The 16,514-nt window shown below is 39.2% G+C and overlaps 1 protein-coding gene across 2 annotated transcripts in view; it reads left to right on the top strand.

Moving 5' to 3' along the window:
• LOC150082796 (FH1/FH2 domain-containing protein 3-like) overlaps positions 1 to 16,514 on the top strand; it is a 763,267-nt gene that overhangs the window by 652,917 nt on the left and 93,836 nt on the right. For both annotated transcript variants that reach the window (XM_090377607.1, XM_090377606.1), the window contains exons 19-20: positions 7,866 to 7,985; positions 12,779 to 12,940. In XM_090377607.1, the coding sequence (XP_090233733.1) occupies positions 7,866 to 7,985; positions 12,779 to 12,940 (282 nt within the window). The remainder of the gene's footprint in view (positions 1 to 7,865; positions 7,986 to 12,778; positions 12,941 to 16,514) is intronic.

The raw sequence follows: 16,514 nt of genomic DNA, 5'->3' as shown, positions 1-16,514 counted from the left end.
TTCTCTGTCACGAGTCTCATTAGTTCATTTGATAACCATTTAGGCCTAAACCTTGAACGATATTTCTTAATCGGTATATAAAGTCTAGTAGCTCCCACGATTAATTCTTTGAATGCTTCCCACTTAGAATTTACTGTTTGTAACATCGTCAGTTGATCCCACTGTACAGAACTTAAAAACTGTCTGAGACCACTGTACTCCCCTTTACGGAAGCAAAAACCCTTTCCTTTACCCCTGACAGTAGTTACCTCTTTGAGTAAATCCCACTTCAGCACACTGTGATCACTGCCACCTAGTGGTTCCTTTATCTGCAAATTCTTAATACACGAATGATCACTGCTGATAACCAGATCAAGAGTGTTACTTTCTCTGGTTGCCTCTCGAACATGCTGCTGCAGAAAACAATCATCCAATAAATCCACAAAAGTCTGACTAGTGTGTGAGTGACCAACCCACAAGTTCCAGTCAATATCTGGGAAGTTAAAATCCCCCATTATAAGACATTCAGATTTACTGGCCCACTCTATTTCTCTGTACAATTGTTCATTGTACTCATTTAGGCCTATAACACACTCCTACTCTTATTTTTGCTTTCGCAGTGCTTATGTCACACCAAACTGACTCAACAGTGCACTGTTCATCTATATCAACTGGATGCACTTCTTTTGATTTTATGTTTTTCTTAATTAACAGCATAACACCTCCTCTCTTCCTATCCTTTCTGTACACATTGTACTCCCCAAATTCCAGTTCGGCATTACTTATATCAGTGTGACACCATGTCTCTGATATTCCAACAATATCCGCCTTTGATGTCTTGACCAACACTTCAAGTTCATCAAATTTTCCTCTTGTATATTAATGACTTTCTTCCATTGACGGGAAATCCTATCTATAGTTTTGCCGATGATAGCACATTGCATTCCACTTTCCATTTTGAGAAACCTTGCCCTGCTCAGTCAGCTTCAACTTTTCGAATATCTGCTACTAATTCCTTAAATGCCGATCTCCAGGTAATTCTCCGGTGGGGCAAAGACAACTTAGTTGATTTCAATCCTAAAACTCAGTCTTGTCTTATATCTCGCAAAAAGGATTCTTCTGCTCCTATTCTTATCTTTGGTGACGCTCCGATTTCTAGGCAAGTCTCTTTTGAGGATTAACCTGACTTATAATCTCTCTTGGCACAAGCACATTACAAATATTGCTTCCTCTGCATCTAAAAAACTTGGTTTTTCTCTTTTGCTTTCGGCGTTACTTTTCTTCCAAACAGCTGTTCACTCCGTACAAATCGCAAATCCACTCTACCATGGAATATTGTTCCCACATCTGGGGCGGTGCATCCAAAACCTCTCTCAGGCTTCTAGACTCCATTTAGAAGAGGGCAATTAGTTTAATTAATGATTCCGCTCTAACAGAGTCTCTTCACTCGGTGTCTCATAGACGTACTGTTTCTGCTGGATGCCCTTTCTACAGATACTTCCATGGTCACTGTTCTTCTGAATTGGCTTCTATTATTCCCGCTATCTCTTTCAAAACAGTCTGAACACATGCTGTCACCAGCCAACGTCCATTTACTGTTCAACTTCAAACTCACAGAACCAACTTTTCATTTTCCTCATTTATTCATTCAACTGCAGTTTTCTGGAACAACCTTCCTTCATTTGTTTTTCCTGAAAATTACAGTCTACAGGTCAAGTGTAATGTCAACAAATATCTTCTTTCGTCTTCTCAACCTCCAACCCAAGCACAGTACCAAGTGCTATAGGTTCTAATACCTCTCATGTTTGGGGTTTTCATTTAAAAAAAAAAAAAAAAAAAAAACACTGCTTTACAAATTCACCTTCGCTAAAACACTTTGAAATTTTAGCTATGAGTTTTAAATAACATAACTAGCTTTGACCACACTTCACTGTCTTCATAGATTTTTGTAAATACTTTTTGTTGTTTTTGAAGTGTAGATTTAAGATTTCTTAATATATCTTCTCATATTTTACCCAAGTAGTGATCATACTCGGAACAGTGTATTTCAGAATGGGGTTTTAAATTATATTCCTTGGGGACACTAATATCGTGTCTAAAAATTAAATATAAAATCTTGTTGTTTACTTTAGAAAAGAAATAATCTTGCTTCCATCTTGTCTGAAAATTCTGTGTTCTTCTTGTAGGGATCTTTTCTTATTGCTCTTAGAATGTGAATAAATAAGTCTGGATCAGTTAAATGAAAATTGGTGATGGAAAATAATTTCATATTTCCAGTTATAAAGAAATTTATAATATTCTTACCTTACATAAATTGCAGCAAAGACTCGTTGAGTATAAAACCTACAAAATATTGTTCTCTTTGTACTGTTTAACATAGAATGAATTTCTGAACTAAAGAAAAATTGTATGAAGCCCTCCCCCACTACTTTGCTTATCCTCCGCTACTTCTGATAGGGTGGCACCAGGTAGAAGCACCTTGAAGTGACTTTCAAGGTGCTTCCACCTGGTGCGATTGAGACAGAACATGCTGTGAGGGAAACAGCAGTCGGAGAGGGGGAAGTGCTGCCTTGTCTACTTAAAAGGCATTCGTAAATCAAGGTTAAAAAAGAATTTTAGGATTTTTAGTTTTAAAATGAAATAATATCTGTGGTTTTTTTTGGTTTTTTTTTAATATTTCCCAATTAAATTTTAATCCAGTTCAGGGTGCACTCGGGAGTGTTGGGGGCCGTGTGTTTGATACCTTTGGTGTAAGGTAATTTAGATTACAATGTAATTTAGGGCTAGAGCCTCAGGTTACGGTGCTGCATTTCTCAATGTTAAACTTCAGTTAAACATTGTCAAATGCAAAGTACTGCATATGGGTAGAAGTAACCCTAAAGAAACATACCAACTGTGTGGTGGTAGAAAATGAAAAAGACCTGGGGGGTAATTGTGCAGTCAGATATGAAGTTTTCTGAGCAATGCAGACAGGTTGCCAGAGCAGGTCATGGGGTTTTGTCAATGGTATACAGGATTAGTGAATGGAACAAAGGGTTGCTCTTATGAAGAAAGGCTTAAGTTTTGCAAATTACAGTGTCTGGAGACTAGGCACCGGCAAGGTGATCTGATAGAGGTGTATAAAGCCTTGAATGGTTTGAGCATGCTCAATGCCGATGGGATTCTTTCTCTTGCTCAGAATAATCACCTGAGAGGGCATAAATTCAGATTGAGGAAAGACAGATGTGTGGAAATTTGCCTTTAGCCAGCGGGTAGTTGGTTGGTGGAACAGACTTCCATCCCTTGTTGTGGAAGTTGATAGCCTAAATAAATTTAAGACTCAGCTGGACAGGTATTTTGAATGAACGGAGGGGTGAAATGGAGGTTTTTTTTTTTTTTTTGGCTGATGCTGCATAAGCTCGCTTTCTTGCATCATATGCCTCTACTAATGCTAATGCTAATTTTGCTAGTAGGGAAAAGGAGGTGATTATCCCTTTGTATAAGTACTGCATACAGGTCTGGAGGCCTCATTTAAAAGGATGTAGAGTTGCTTGAGCGAGTACAGAGAAGGGCAACAGGATTGGTGAGAGGAACAAAGGGGTCCTCTTACCAAGAAAGGCTTAAGTTCTGCAAATTGCAGCGGCTGGAGACTAGGCACCTGCAAGGTGATCTGATTGAGGTGTATAAGGCCTTGAATGGGTTGAGCATGCTGAACTGGGTACCAACTAGATGGTACTACACTGAGGGAAGTGGAAAGTGAAAAAGACCTGGGGGTAATTGTGTAGGCAAATATAAAGTTTGCTGAACAGTGCAGACAGGCTGCCAGGGCAGGTCATGGAGTCTTATCAATGATATATAGGATTTTTGCTAGCAGGGACAGGGAGGTGATAATCCTGTTATACAAGGCAATGATCAGGCCACACCTAGAGTACTGTGTACAGGTCTGGAGGCTTCATTTTAGGAAGGATAGAGTTGCTAGAACGAGTACAAAGAAGGGCAACAAGATTGGTGAGGGGAAGAAAGGGGTGCTCTTACCAAGAAAGGCTTAAGTTAATTGCAGCACCTGGAGAGTAGGCACCTGCGAGATGATCTGATTGAGGTGTATAAGGCTTTGAATGGGTTGAGCAAGCTGAATACTGATGGGATTCTTCATCTTGCTCAGACTAAGAACCTGAGGGGGCACAGTTTCAAATTGAGGAAAGATAGGTGTAGAATAGATGTGCGGAAATTTGTCTTTAGCCAGCAGGTAGTTGATTTCTGGAACAAACAAACTTCCCTCTGTTGTGGAAGTTTGTTTGTTTAAATAGAAAGGGTGCAAGAATATTTGCTGATGCTATCGAGGCAGTGTTAGGTGGGTCGGAAAACTGCTAGCTTGGGGGGAGACAAAGACCAATAAATTGACAGTAGCCACTGGCAGAGGTGAAAGAGATTCTTGCACTGCTTCTATTAGAATGAGCAGAAGCCTGAAAAACAAGATGCATGATATTGCAGAGACTGCTGGGAGCCATTGCGGTACAAGTAAACACATGGGTTGTGTTAGGGTAGCTAAGAATAGAAACAGGTGCAGGTATACTTGCGTGTACACCAATGCTAGGAGTTTAGTAAATAAATTTGATGAATTTGAGGTATTGCTAAAAACATCAAAGGCAGATATTGTTGGGATATCAGAGACGTGGTGTCGCACAGATATAAGGGATGCAGAACTGGAATTTGGGGAGTACAACGTCTACCGAAAGGATAGACAGGATAGGAAGGGGGGAGGTGTTATACTATTAGTTAAGAAACACATAAAAACCTAGGAAGTGAAGCCAGTCGACATCGCTGGACAGTGCAGTGTTGAGTCAGTTTGGTGTGACATAAGCATTGGGAGATCAAAATTGAGAGTAGAAGTGTGCTATAGGCCTAATGACTCTGATGAGTATAATAAGAAACTGTACAGGGAAATAGAGTGGGCCAGTAAATCAGAGAGTCTTATAATGGGAGATTTTAATTTCCCAGATATTGACTGGAATTTGGGGGCTGGTCACTCACACACTAGCAGGGCTTTTGTGGATTTATTGGATGATTGTTTTCTACATCAGAATGTTCGGGAGGCAACTAGAGGGAGTAATACTCTTGATTTGATTATCAGCAGTGATTCTTCATGCATTAAGAATCTGCAGATAAATGAACCACTAGGTGGCAGTGATCACAGTGTGCTGAAGTGGGATTTACTCAAAGAGGTAACTACCATTAGGGGTAAAGGGAAGGATTATTGCTTCCGTAAAGGCGACTACGATGGACTGAGACAGTATTTAAATTCTATACAGTGGGACCAACTGATGATGTTACCAACAGCAAATTCAAAATGGGAAGCATTCAAAGAACTTATCTTGGAAGCTACTAGGCTTTACATACCAACTAAGAAATATTGTTCAAGGTTTAGGCCAAAATGGATGTCAGATGAACTAATGAGGCATATGGCAGAGAAGAAAAATGTATGGGATACTTACAAATTAACACATGACACAGAAGCCTATGATAGATACAGGTTGATATGCAACCAAGTTACAAAGGAGGTTAGGCAGGCGAAGGCAGATTACGAGAAATCCTTGGCAAGGGATGCAAAGAAAAACAGCAAAGAGTTCTTTACTTATGTAAACTCTAGAAGGAAGGGGATGAATCAGATTGGTCCACTTGATATTGATGGGTCAACTGTTGATGATCCTGCTCAGGTAGCTAACAAACTAAATGAATATTTTGCATCGACATTCACACATGAGGAGTTATTCAGCAAGGGGAATGCCAGAGGTGTATTCAACTCTAGCAGTAAGCTACAGAATCTTGAAATAACTGGGAGTAAAGTGGAGGAGAAACTGTTGAAGATAAACACAAGAAAGGCACCCGGGGTGGATGGGATCTATCCAGTTATATTAAAGGAGGCAGCAAAGGAAATAAGCAAACCCTTAGCCATAATTATGAGAGCTTCCTTGGACTCGGGGGAGGTACCCATAGACTGGAAATGTGCAAATGTGACCCCAATTCACAAAGGAGGATCAAAGACTGACACAAGTAATTATAGACCTGTGAGCTTAACTTCTGTTCCAGGAAAATTAATGGAGGCACTGGTTAAAGAAGCACTGCAGGATCATTTAGACAAGACTTCAGTTATAGCTCGGACACAGCATGGCTTTGTTAAGGGGAAGTCTTGCCTGACCAATTTGATTGGATACTATGATGCAGTCACAAAAGAACTGGATGCAGGGAATAGCTTTGATATTATATACTTGGATCTTAGAAAGGCTTTTGATACTGTTGCTACACGAATTGGAGCAGTGTGGCATTGGAGGCAAATTGCTGCTATGTATAAAGGGGTGGTTGAGGGGGAGAAGACAGTGTGGTAATCAATGGACACTGCTCATCGTGGACTAATGTTATTAGTGGAGTCCCTCAGGGCTCAGTGTTGGGTCCATTATTGTTTTCTGTATTTATAAATGATATTGATGATGGTATATCAAGCTTAATATCCAAGTTTGCAGACGATACACAGGTTGGCAGGGTTGTCAAGGACACTACTGACACTATGCTGCTGCAACAGGACCTGGAAAGGTTGAGCAGATGGGCTGAGAGGTGGCAAATGAAGTTTAACATTGACAAATGTAAAGTACTACACATGGGAAACAGCAACCCCAGAGCAACGTATCAACTCTGGGGTACTACACTGACAGTGGTAGAGAATGAAAGGGACTTTGGGGTGGTTGTGCAGGCAGATATGAAGTTCTCTGAGCAGTGCAGACAGGCTGCAAGAGTAGCTCATGGAGTATGGTCAATGATATACAGGAATTTTTCCAGCAGGGATAAGGAGGTGATTATTCCCTTGTATAAGGCAATGGTCAGGCCACACCTAGAGTATTGTATACAGGTCTGGAGGCCTCATTTCAAGAAGGATGTAGAGCTGCTGGAACGAGTACAGAGAAGGGCAACAAGATTAGTGAATGGAACAAAGGGGTGCTCTTACGAAGAAAGGCTTAAGTTTTGCAAATTACAGTGTCTGGAGACTAGGCACCAGCGAGGTGATCTGATAGAGGTGTATAAAGCCTTGAATGGTTTGAGCATGCTCAATGCTGATGGGATTCTTCCTCTAGCTCAGAATAATCGCCTGAGAGGGCATAAATTCAAATTGAGGAAAGACAGATGTAGGATAGACGTGCAGAAATTTGCCTTTAGCCAGCGGGTGGTTGGTTGGTGGAACAGACTTCCATCCCTTGTAGTGGAGGTTGATAGCCTAAATAAGTTTAAGGCTCAGCTGGACAGGTATTTTGAACGAACGGAGGGGTGAAGTGGGTTTTTTTTTTTTTTTTTTTGCTGATGCTGCATAAGCTTGCTTTCTTGCATCAAATGCCTCTACTAATGCTAATGCTAAAAGTTGATAGCTTAAATAAATTCAAGGAGGAGCTGAACAAACTTCTAGAGGGAACGGATGTGTGAAATTGTTTTTTTTTTTTTTTTTTTTTTTGGCTGATGTTACATAAGCTCGTAAGCTTGCTTTCTTGCATCACATGCCTCTACTACTACTATAGAAAAAAATGCTATTGCACTAACTTGTATGTAAGTTAACTTATTTCGGAACTTGGGGCTCTAGCCCAAAATTATGTTGTAATTCATATTAATTAAATTACACACAGTTTTCTTTTAAAACCTAATTAATGTTCAAAGATGTCATGTTTTGAAGCAGCAAATAGTGACAGTAAGTTCATCTGCTACAACAGATCTTAGCTCCCAAAACTACCACTACATTTCTGAAATTTTGAATATGCTAGTATATTAGATAATTTTGGCTGATAGCAGTTGATGCAAGGTATGCAAAGTAAATATTCTATTACTAAGAAAAGAAAAAATACTTAATCCACATGTTCTTATACACTTAGGAAGTAGCTGAACCACTAATGGATTTAAAGCAAGCTATTGTTGAAATTGAATCAAATGAAACACTAAGGGTCATTTTAGCCACCCTTCGGTCTGTTGGCAACTTTCTCAATGGTGTAGAGGTAAGTTCAAAAAGTTCTGCTTTTTATACTTAAATTTTAATAAATTTATAAAATGTAATAAATATGATTTTTATTGCTTCTATTATTATAATTATGAAAATAATCAGTGACCTTATTCCAATAATTAGTAAACTAATAATTATTTCTTATTTACTTAAATTTACACAATACTACATGGCATAATAAATAAATAATTTAGTTTTCAAAAACATTACACAAAATCTAGCTTTTGTGGGCACATAGATGGCAAATATCACTGACTTCGGCCTACAGAGCCCTGGGCGCCTCCATAGCCAGGTGGGCAGGAGTGGCAGTGCGTAGCACACGCTTCTTGATTAGACCGGGGTTTGAGCCCGTGACCACCAAATACGGAGGATGCGGAAAGGTCAGGGAATGACCACCGCATATCCTCGGAGCAATATGGCCTTAGTTGCTAATGCTCCTAAAAACCAAATAACAACAACCTACAGAGCCACTTCAACCAGTGCAAAATTACTTCCGAACTGGGGAATAATAATAACTTATTATTCTCTTTTAAATAGTCCTAATCAATTATTATCAATATTTCTACTACTATTTCTATTAACCTGCAATATCAGCATAGTAGTAAAAAGGACAATTTCTGTGTGCCCTTCAGTACCTTTATAGAAAATTTGAAAAAGGTATGTTAAATACAACAATTGTAAACAGAACCACAGGAAAAATGTCTGTAGGATAGTTTTATATTCCATCCCTGCCTTCATAGAATTCTTTGTGAACAGGCTTAGTTTTGCTTCTCTCAGTGCAGTAGCTCAGTTTGCACCAGTGACGTGCGTGCGTGCATGTGTAGACATATCTTAGTAAACTGAAAAGAATAACAAGCAGTAAGCAAAAGGCTTGCACAAACAACATGATAGTAAAACTGTGGGTAGAAGAAGCTAACAGAGAAAAACTACATGAGATGAAAAGAGGGAAGTTACCTCATTTAAAAAGAACAATAATATATTATATTTCATAAAAATAAACTTTTAAAAGTCAAACTACTAAATATGCAAATGGCAGGACCTGACATGATCCCGCTTTTTATTATCAAAATTTGCAGCTATGAACATGACAATTTATTTTTCAAGTAGTCAATTATTAGCCAGGAAAAAAAAATCATTTAGAAATATTCACACATAGCGGAGTTAGAAGTTTGTTTGCGCAAAAACTGTTTTCAAAAAATTAACTGCTGTATATGAGCATGAAGTTTATTTTAAAGTAGTCATAAATATTTATAGCCATAAAAACAAATTTCATTCAGAAATATTCACACATGGCAATGTCATAAGTTTCTTTGCTGTAAGAAACTTGTAACACTGAACTTTTCTCTTCATAATTCATAAAGAGAAAAAGAATGAAAACCACAGACTCTAGTACAAACTCTATAACTTGCAAAAAAAAACATATTATCCAAAATATATATATATATATATATATATATATAAAAAGCAATTATTTACGATTATAGTATAACCTCATTTACCTGAAGTCCTATTAACCAAGGTCTCTGCTAACTGAGACCTTGGTTAATAGGACTTTGGGTAATTGAGTTAATAGGACTTCAGGCATGACTTAGTCAAAAGTGAGAGATTTTGCTTTTTCCCCTGAATTAGTTACATGACATTATGTAGACTGTTGTATCATGCAACTAGTGCCGAAATTAGAAAATATTAACAGTGGAATGATAATATTTGGTAATATCTGCATATCGTTCTGACATATGGATGTTATGATTAATTACCAGTGTGCTTGAACTTGGAATTAACAGTGCCCATTTTAACATTTTGAAAAGTTGTTTGGGAAGTGTGACAATGAGAAAGCTTTGTGCTTAATTTTTAAAAAGTAATCTTATCACAACTGGGTATCAGCTAATGCATTTAGAACTTTTTAAGTTTTTGAACAGTTTTATTGTGTCATAGTAAAGAGGAAAACAAATTTAACCTCACATATTGTACATTTTACATACACTACTGCTATGTATTTTGTTTAATAAAAGTTTTCTAAAATTGTATAATTTTTATTGTAATTACTATATGTGATAAATACTGTTCATCAATAAATGAATTCAAATCCATTATAAAATTTGAGCTTTTATTCTCTGTTATCTTGATTCTCTTCATCTTGAATAATATAGGTCCCACTTATAATTGAGCAAAACTTTAGATTTCTTTAAAAATTGATATTAACTATGTACATAAATAATGATAAAACTATTTTAAAATAAACATTTATTAAATTCACCATGAAGTTTTTGTAGGAAAAAAGCTTCAAGAAAATCATTGTGAAAAGGAAATGCAATTTATCTCAACCACACAAGAAATCTTACAAAACAGAAATCAAGCATTACAACTCTAATTATAAACCATGAATGCTTTTCCTCCTACCTTAATATAGCTTAACATAAGGTAATTTTTTTTTTCCCCTTGAAAGGACACTGCAAAATTATTTCAAAAGGTTCAAATGCATTCAAAATTGCTAATTTAAGGAATTAGCAGTGGAAAATTACATTTTATAATGCAATGCATTTATAAATTGTAACTGCCCACTCAATCTACATTCATTCAAAAAATTACATCTACATTCATTCACAGTAATAGCAAAACACATTAGCATTAGCAAGGCCACATGATGCAAGAAAGCAAGCTTATATAGCATCAGCCAAAAAAAACAAAAAAAAACATCCCCCTTCTCATTTCACCCATTCGCTTACTCCAAATGTTTGTCCAGTTCTGCCCTGAATCTGTTTAAGCTATCAACTTCTACAACACCAGATCGAAATTTGTTCCAGCAATCAACCACCAGCTGGCTAAAAGCAAACTTCCACACATCTGTCCTACAACTGTCTTTCCTCAATTTGAATTTATGCCTTCTCAGGTGATTATTCTGAGCAAGAGGAAGAATCCCATCAGCATTGGGCATGCTCAAACCATTCAAGGCTTTATAAACCTCAATTAGATCACCCCGCAGGTTCACACCTCCGTAGACAGGTGGGCAGAGCAGCAGTGCGTAGCACATGCTTCTTGATTAGACTGAGGTTCGAGCCCGTGAGCCACCAAATACGGAGGATGCGGAAAGGTCAGGGAGTGACCACCACATATCCCTGGAGCAATATGGCCTTAGTTTCTAATGCTCCGAATAACAACAAAACAAACAACTCACAGGTGCCTAGTCTCAAGACACTGTAATTTGCAAAAACTTAAGCATTTCTTCGTAAGAGCAAGCTTACCTGTAAAACACTATTTTTACACATAAACATTAAGTTTATGTGTAAAAATAGTGTTTTACAGAAAAGCTTAGTGTGCAATTCAGAAGTGGGAATTTTCCAATGGCAAAAAACAAAAACACAATGAATTCAAAAGGTTACTTGACCTGACCTACACTACAGAAAAACCAAATTATTTATGCTATATTCAGTAGCCTTCAGCTCATGAAGTAAGTACTATTTTACCAGTCTCTTCACAACGATTTAGATTAACTAAAAGTGACATACTCACTTCGGCTTTTGCAAAATCATTGTGCAAAAGAGAGTACTTGTTCTGTAAACCATCCACTATCTCAACACAAATCTGTGTAAAACCACACACACTGTAGGAAATTGAAAATGATGTGATGCCTGATGGTGTGAAAATAGATTTATTTGCACATCATCAGGCATCTCTGATGTTGTGGAGTTATGCTTCATAACTGGGTTGACATCATTGCAACAGCAGGGTACTTGCCCACCCACCTATGAGCAGCCATTAAGCTTCGAAACGGTGGTGTCTGGGTGGAGGTATCCGCTGAGAATAAGTAACAATAGTCTTTTCCATTGGTGAAGCATTACTTATTAGAGATAGCGCAATATCATGGCAACTCGTGCACAGGGTGATTCACTACCAGTGCGACAAACTTGCTAGGGGGCACAAAGACGAATCGGAATCACATAAGCATTGCAGGGTCTGAAATGCCTTCGTCATGCGGTAGAGGACGTTGAACGGGAGGTAGTGTGAACAGCGATCCCGCTGGAAGTCAGCATTTGCGAACCGTTTCGGTTGAAGAAACCAAGTAGCAAAAGTCCTCTGGAGTGGATAATCCGCAGGCTCCAATGATTGGACGCATTGCAGATGGTATGAACTCATTTGGTTTGTTGACAGTATCCTCCATACAGTGGATTGGTAAATACCCAGTCGTTGGCCTATCACTCAAGTACTCATACTCGGATTGCCTTCTGCAAGACGTAGGACATTCTCCTCATTGTCTGGCATCCTCGTCGTTCGCTCTTGATTCATGATACCTCTCGTGAAACAACCAGTCTCACGTAACCTTCTGTGCACAAGTGCGAAAATCATATGATGAGGAGCACGCCTGTGCGGGAAACGTTCCTGGTACGCTCCATATGCGACGTGCATGTCAGCCAGTTCAACGTTTGAATACTCGTCCATCCTATTGCATCGAGAACTGGTTCGCAAATGCTGACTTCCAGCGGGATCGCTGTTCACACGACCTCCCGTTCAAAGTCCTGTACCGCATGACGAAGGCATTTCGAACCCTGCAATGCTATGTGATTCCGATTTGTCTTTGTGTCCCCTACACCTCCTGCAAGTTTGTCGCACTGATAGTGAATCACTCTGTATTTACTTAAGTGATGCCAATTATTAACTACTTTAGTAGTTTGCTGATGCGTACTAAAATGATGCATTTGTACTAACTTGTATGTCAGTGAAGAAGTTTATTTAAAATATGCACAATTTGCCACCCATTGTAATTATTTTTTTTATTCATTTAATTTTCAGGCTAAAGGCTTTCAGATTGATTATTTATCCAAAGTTCCAGAAGTGAAGGACACAGTACACAAACATTCTCTCCTTCACCACTTGTGTCACATAGTCATGGAAAAGTTTCCTAAATCCAGTGACCTCTATTCAGAAATTGGTGCTGCCACAAGAGCTTCCAAGGTAAAAATTATTGCTAATTTTTACACATATTCTTATAGTTATTTATTTTAAAAATAAAATCTTTTATTTCAGGTGTAAGCTGAGTAATATTAACTCAGATATATACCTAATAATATTTATATTATCACACAGACTGATTTATACTCTCATGATCCAAAATATTGAGTGCCTACCTAATAGCATGTTGAGCTGCCTTTAGCCATGATAACCGCTTGCACCCAGCACAGTATTGACTTCACTAGACCACAGAAGGTATCCTCAGAGAACCAGCTGGACAAAAGAATATCCTGAAGTTTGTCAATAGAACGAGGCACTGGCATGGACAAGCGAATTCTGCATTTCACACCATCCCACAAATGTTCGGCGAGATTGATGTCAGGGGAGCACAGAAAATGTTCACACATGATCCTAGAACCATTCTTTCATAATGTAGACCTTTTGACACAGGGCATTATCTTGTTTTTTAAAGGGTCCAGTGTCATCTGGATACATGATCACCATGTAGTGTAAAACTTGGTTCAAACCAATGCAGAGTTAAGCTCTGTTGGTGAGGGTGTGTTCAATAGAGATGAGGGGACCCAGTGATGTCTATGAAAACATTCCCCAAATCACGATACCACTGCCACCAGCTTGTTTTTATCCAACTGTGCAGCCTGATCACAGGTAACCAGACTGCATGGTGTCTTCAGCTGGTAGTTTTATCCAACTAGATGTCCTTGATGTAATCATGGGTCTTGCATTTGTGTAGGTGAAATTGCATCCTGATGTCAATGATCCACAATACCTGTTGGAGTTGATTCTCAGTTGTGGCATGGAGTTTGATGTCATCCATGGACATCAAGTGAGAGAGGATGTACAGGTTTTTTTTTTTTTTTTGGTAGTTGGCGCAGCGACTTCTGTGGCCATAATGCACCTCCCAAGGTTTCTGCGGTACTTTGATCCAAGCCCGAGGCAGGATGCGAACCCACGACCTTTGGGTTGCCAGGCAGGCATTTTACCCACCCGGCCGGCCGGCGTACAGGTTCTTTCTCCCTTCTTTTAGCGTATATCCATACTTGCTGTTAGTGCAGAATCCATGGAATGGCTTATTTCCCATTGTGATATCAGTAATATTGCAACTTAGTATTAGTATTAGCCACATGGTGCAAGAAAGCCTATGGCTTATGCTGCACCAGCCAAAAAAAACCCCGAATAAAACAATGATAAAAAAATAAAAAATAAAAATAATTAATAAAAGAAAAGGAAATTAAACCTATCATCCTATGCGCTTCCCTCACCCGAAGGTACTATCCAGATGACCTTTGAATTTCCCCAAACTGTCAGCCTCTACCACCAATGAAGGCAACTTATTCCAGTAATTTATAACTCGCTGGCTAAAATAAAACTTCCTGCAGTCCAATCTAAACATTTCCCCCCGTAACTTGAATTTATGTCCCCTAGTTCTAGCATCATTTATAATCTTGAAAATTTCGTCCTCATTCATTTTACTGATGCCTCTCAGAGCCTTAAACGCCTCAATCAAATCTCCTCTAAGGTGCCTAGCTTCCAAACTCTGCAACCCACATATTCGAAGTCTTTCTTCATAAGGATGCCCTTTTGCCGATCTCACCAGGCAAGTTACCCGTCTTTGCACCCTTTCAAGAAGCTCAATGTCTTTCTTTAGGTGTGGGTGCACTCTCTATACTTGAACACAGTATTCCAAGTGTGGTCTAACAAAAGCTTTATATAATGGGATTATCACGTCCCTATCTCTACTTACAAAAGTTCGATAGGACACCATGGGCCTTCGTTGCAACCTGTTTACAATGCTCAGAGAATTTCATATCTGACATATCGTAACACCCAAGTCCCTTTCCTCCAGTACTGGGTTTAGTTGAACTCCACCAAGTGAATAAGTTATTTTGCGATTACTGTTTCCCAGGTGTAATACATTATACTTCATCTGCAATAAGGCCTCTGAGGTTGGGATTATTCATACTACCAATTTTAAACACACACACCAACCGTTTATGACTGGTTGAATAATGAAATAAAATAAAATAAAATGATAGAAAAGACTGTAAAATAATATTTACAAAAAACGAGTTTAATCATTTACAAAAAACTAAACTATAACAAAAGTAAAATAAGTAAATAAGTTAAAATGCATTAAAATATAAATATAAAAGCGATAAAAAGACGATAAAAAACACTAGAGCTTTCGGAGGTGTCTTCCTCCTTCCTCAGTAATAGTGAGACTTAAATGACACATCCTTAAATACCAGGTTCACGGCACACGTGGATGACCAGGCGCATACTCAGCATTCCTTTCACTTGTACCGGAAGTGGACTGGACACGTGGAAAATTAAAACGTTTGTCTCTTGTCAAAACCACCGCCTCAAAAAGGGGGTGAAGCCTAACTCCCCTGTCTCTATTTATACTATTGTTACCAGAGGATCCAATCCACAGACTCTCCAGCCACTTGCGGTCCCAGAATCTATGCGCCCGGTCAAGGATGACAGCGTTGTCGGGGGAGATCTGGTGTTGTTTTTCCCAATAGTGCTCGGCAATGGCGGATTTATTGAGCTCTGCGGTCCATATCGCTCGTGAATGTTCTCCCAGACGGTCCTTGAGACGCCGTCCTGTCTCCCCCACGTAACATTCCCCACAATCCGGGCATGTGATCTCATACACGACCCCACTACTAGAATCCCTAGTAATGGGGTCTTTGACCTGTGACACTACTGTGTGCAACCTCTGGCCCGGAAGCTGCACACAGCGTGTCTGAAAGTCGCGAAGCATCCTCGCAATGCGATCTGACAGGCCCGGATAGTAGGGAATATACACTGTGGTAAGCGGTACAGGCGGAACTACCCGATTGGGCTCTTCCTCTGTTGTATTCATCAATGACCCTCTGGGGGTAACCGCACCTCATAAGATCCGTCGTAATTTGCCTAATTTCCTTTTCCCCCTCCTCAGGGGTACTGCAATGCGTTCTCACCCTACCCAAAAGTGCTCTGGCCACACTATTTTTATGTTGGACAGTCTGTGCCGTCCTATAATGTGTGTACTGGCCCCTACACATTGGTTTCCTATAAACCTTAGTTCTAAGTCTGGGAGAACATTCACGAGCGATACGGACCGCAGAGCTCAATAAATCTGCCATTGCCGAGCACTATTGGGAAAAACAACACCAGATCTCCCCCGACAACGCTGTCATCCTTGACCGGGCGCATAGATTCTGGGACCGCAAGTGGCTGGAAAGTCTGTGGATTGGATCCTCTGGTAACAACAGTATAAACAGAGACAGGGGAGTTAGGCTTCACCCCCTTTTTGAGGCGGTGGTTTTGACAAGAGACAAACGTTTTAATTTTCCACATGTCCAGTCCACTTCCGGTTCCGGTACAAGTGAAAGGAATGCTGAGTATGCGCCTGGTCATCCACATGTGCCGTGAACCTGGTATTTAAGGATGTGTCATTTAAGTCTCACTATTACTGAGGAAGGAGGAAGACACCTCCGAAAGCTCTAGTGTTTTTTATCGTCTTTTTATCGCTTTTATATTTATATTTTAATGCATTTTAACTTATTTACTT

This window comes from Mastigoproctus giganteus, chromosome 7, assembly GCF_048544385.1.
Source record: "Mastigoproctus giganteus isolate SK-2022 chromosome 7, ASM4854438v1, whole genome shotgun sequence".
NCBI classification, from domain to species: domain Eukaryota; kingdom Metazoa; phylum Arthropoda; class Arachnida; order Uropygi; family Thelyphonidae; genus Mastigoproctus; species Mastigoproctus giganteus.
The sequence above is the reverse complement of the archived record's forward strand: the minus strand, read 5'-3'. Positions and strand labels throughout refer to the sequence as shown.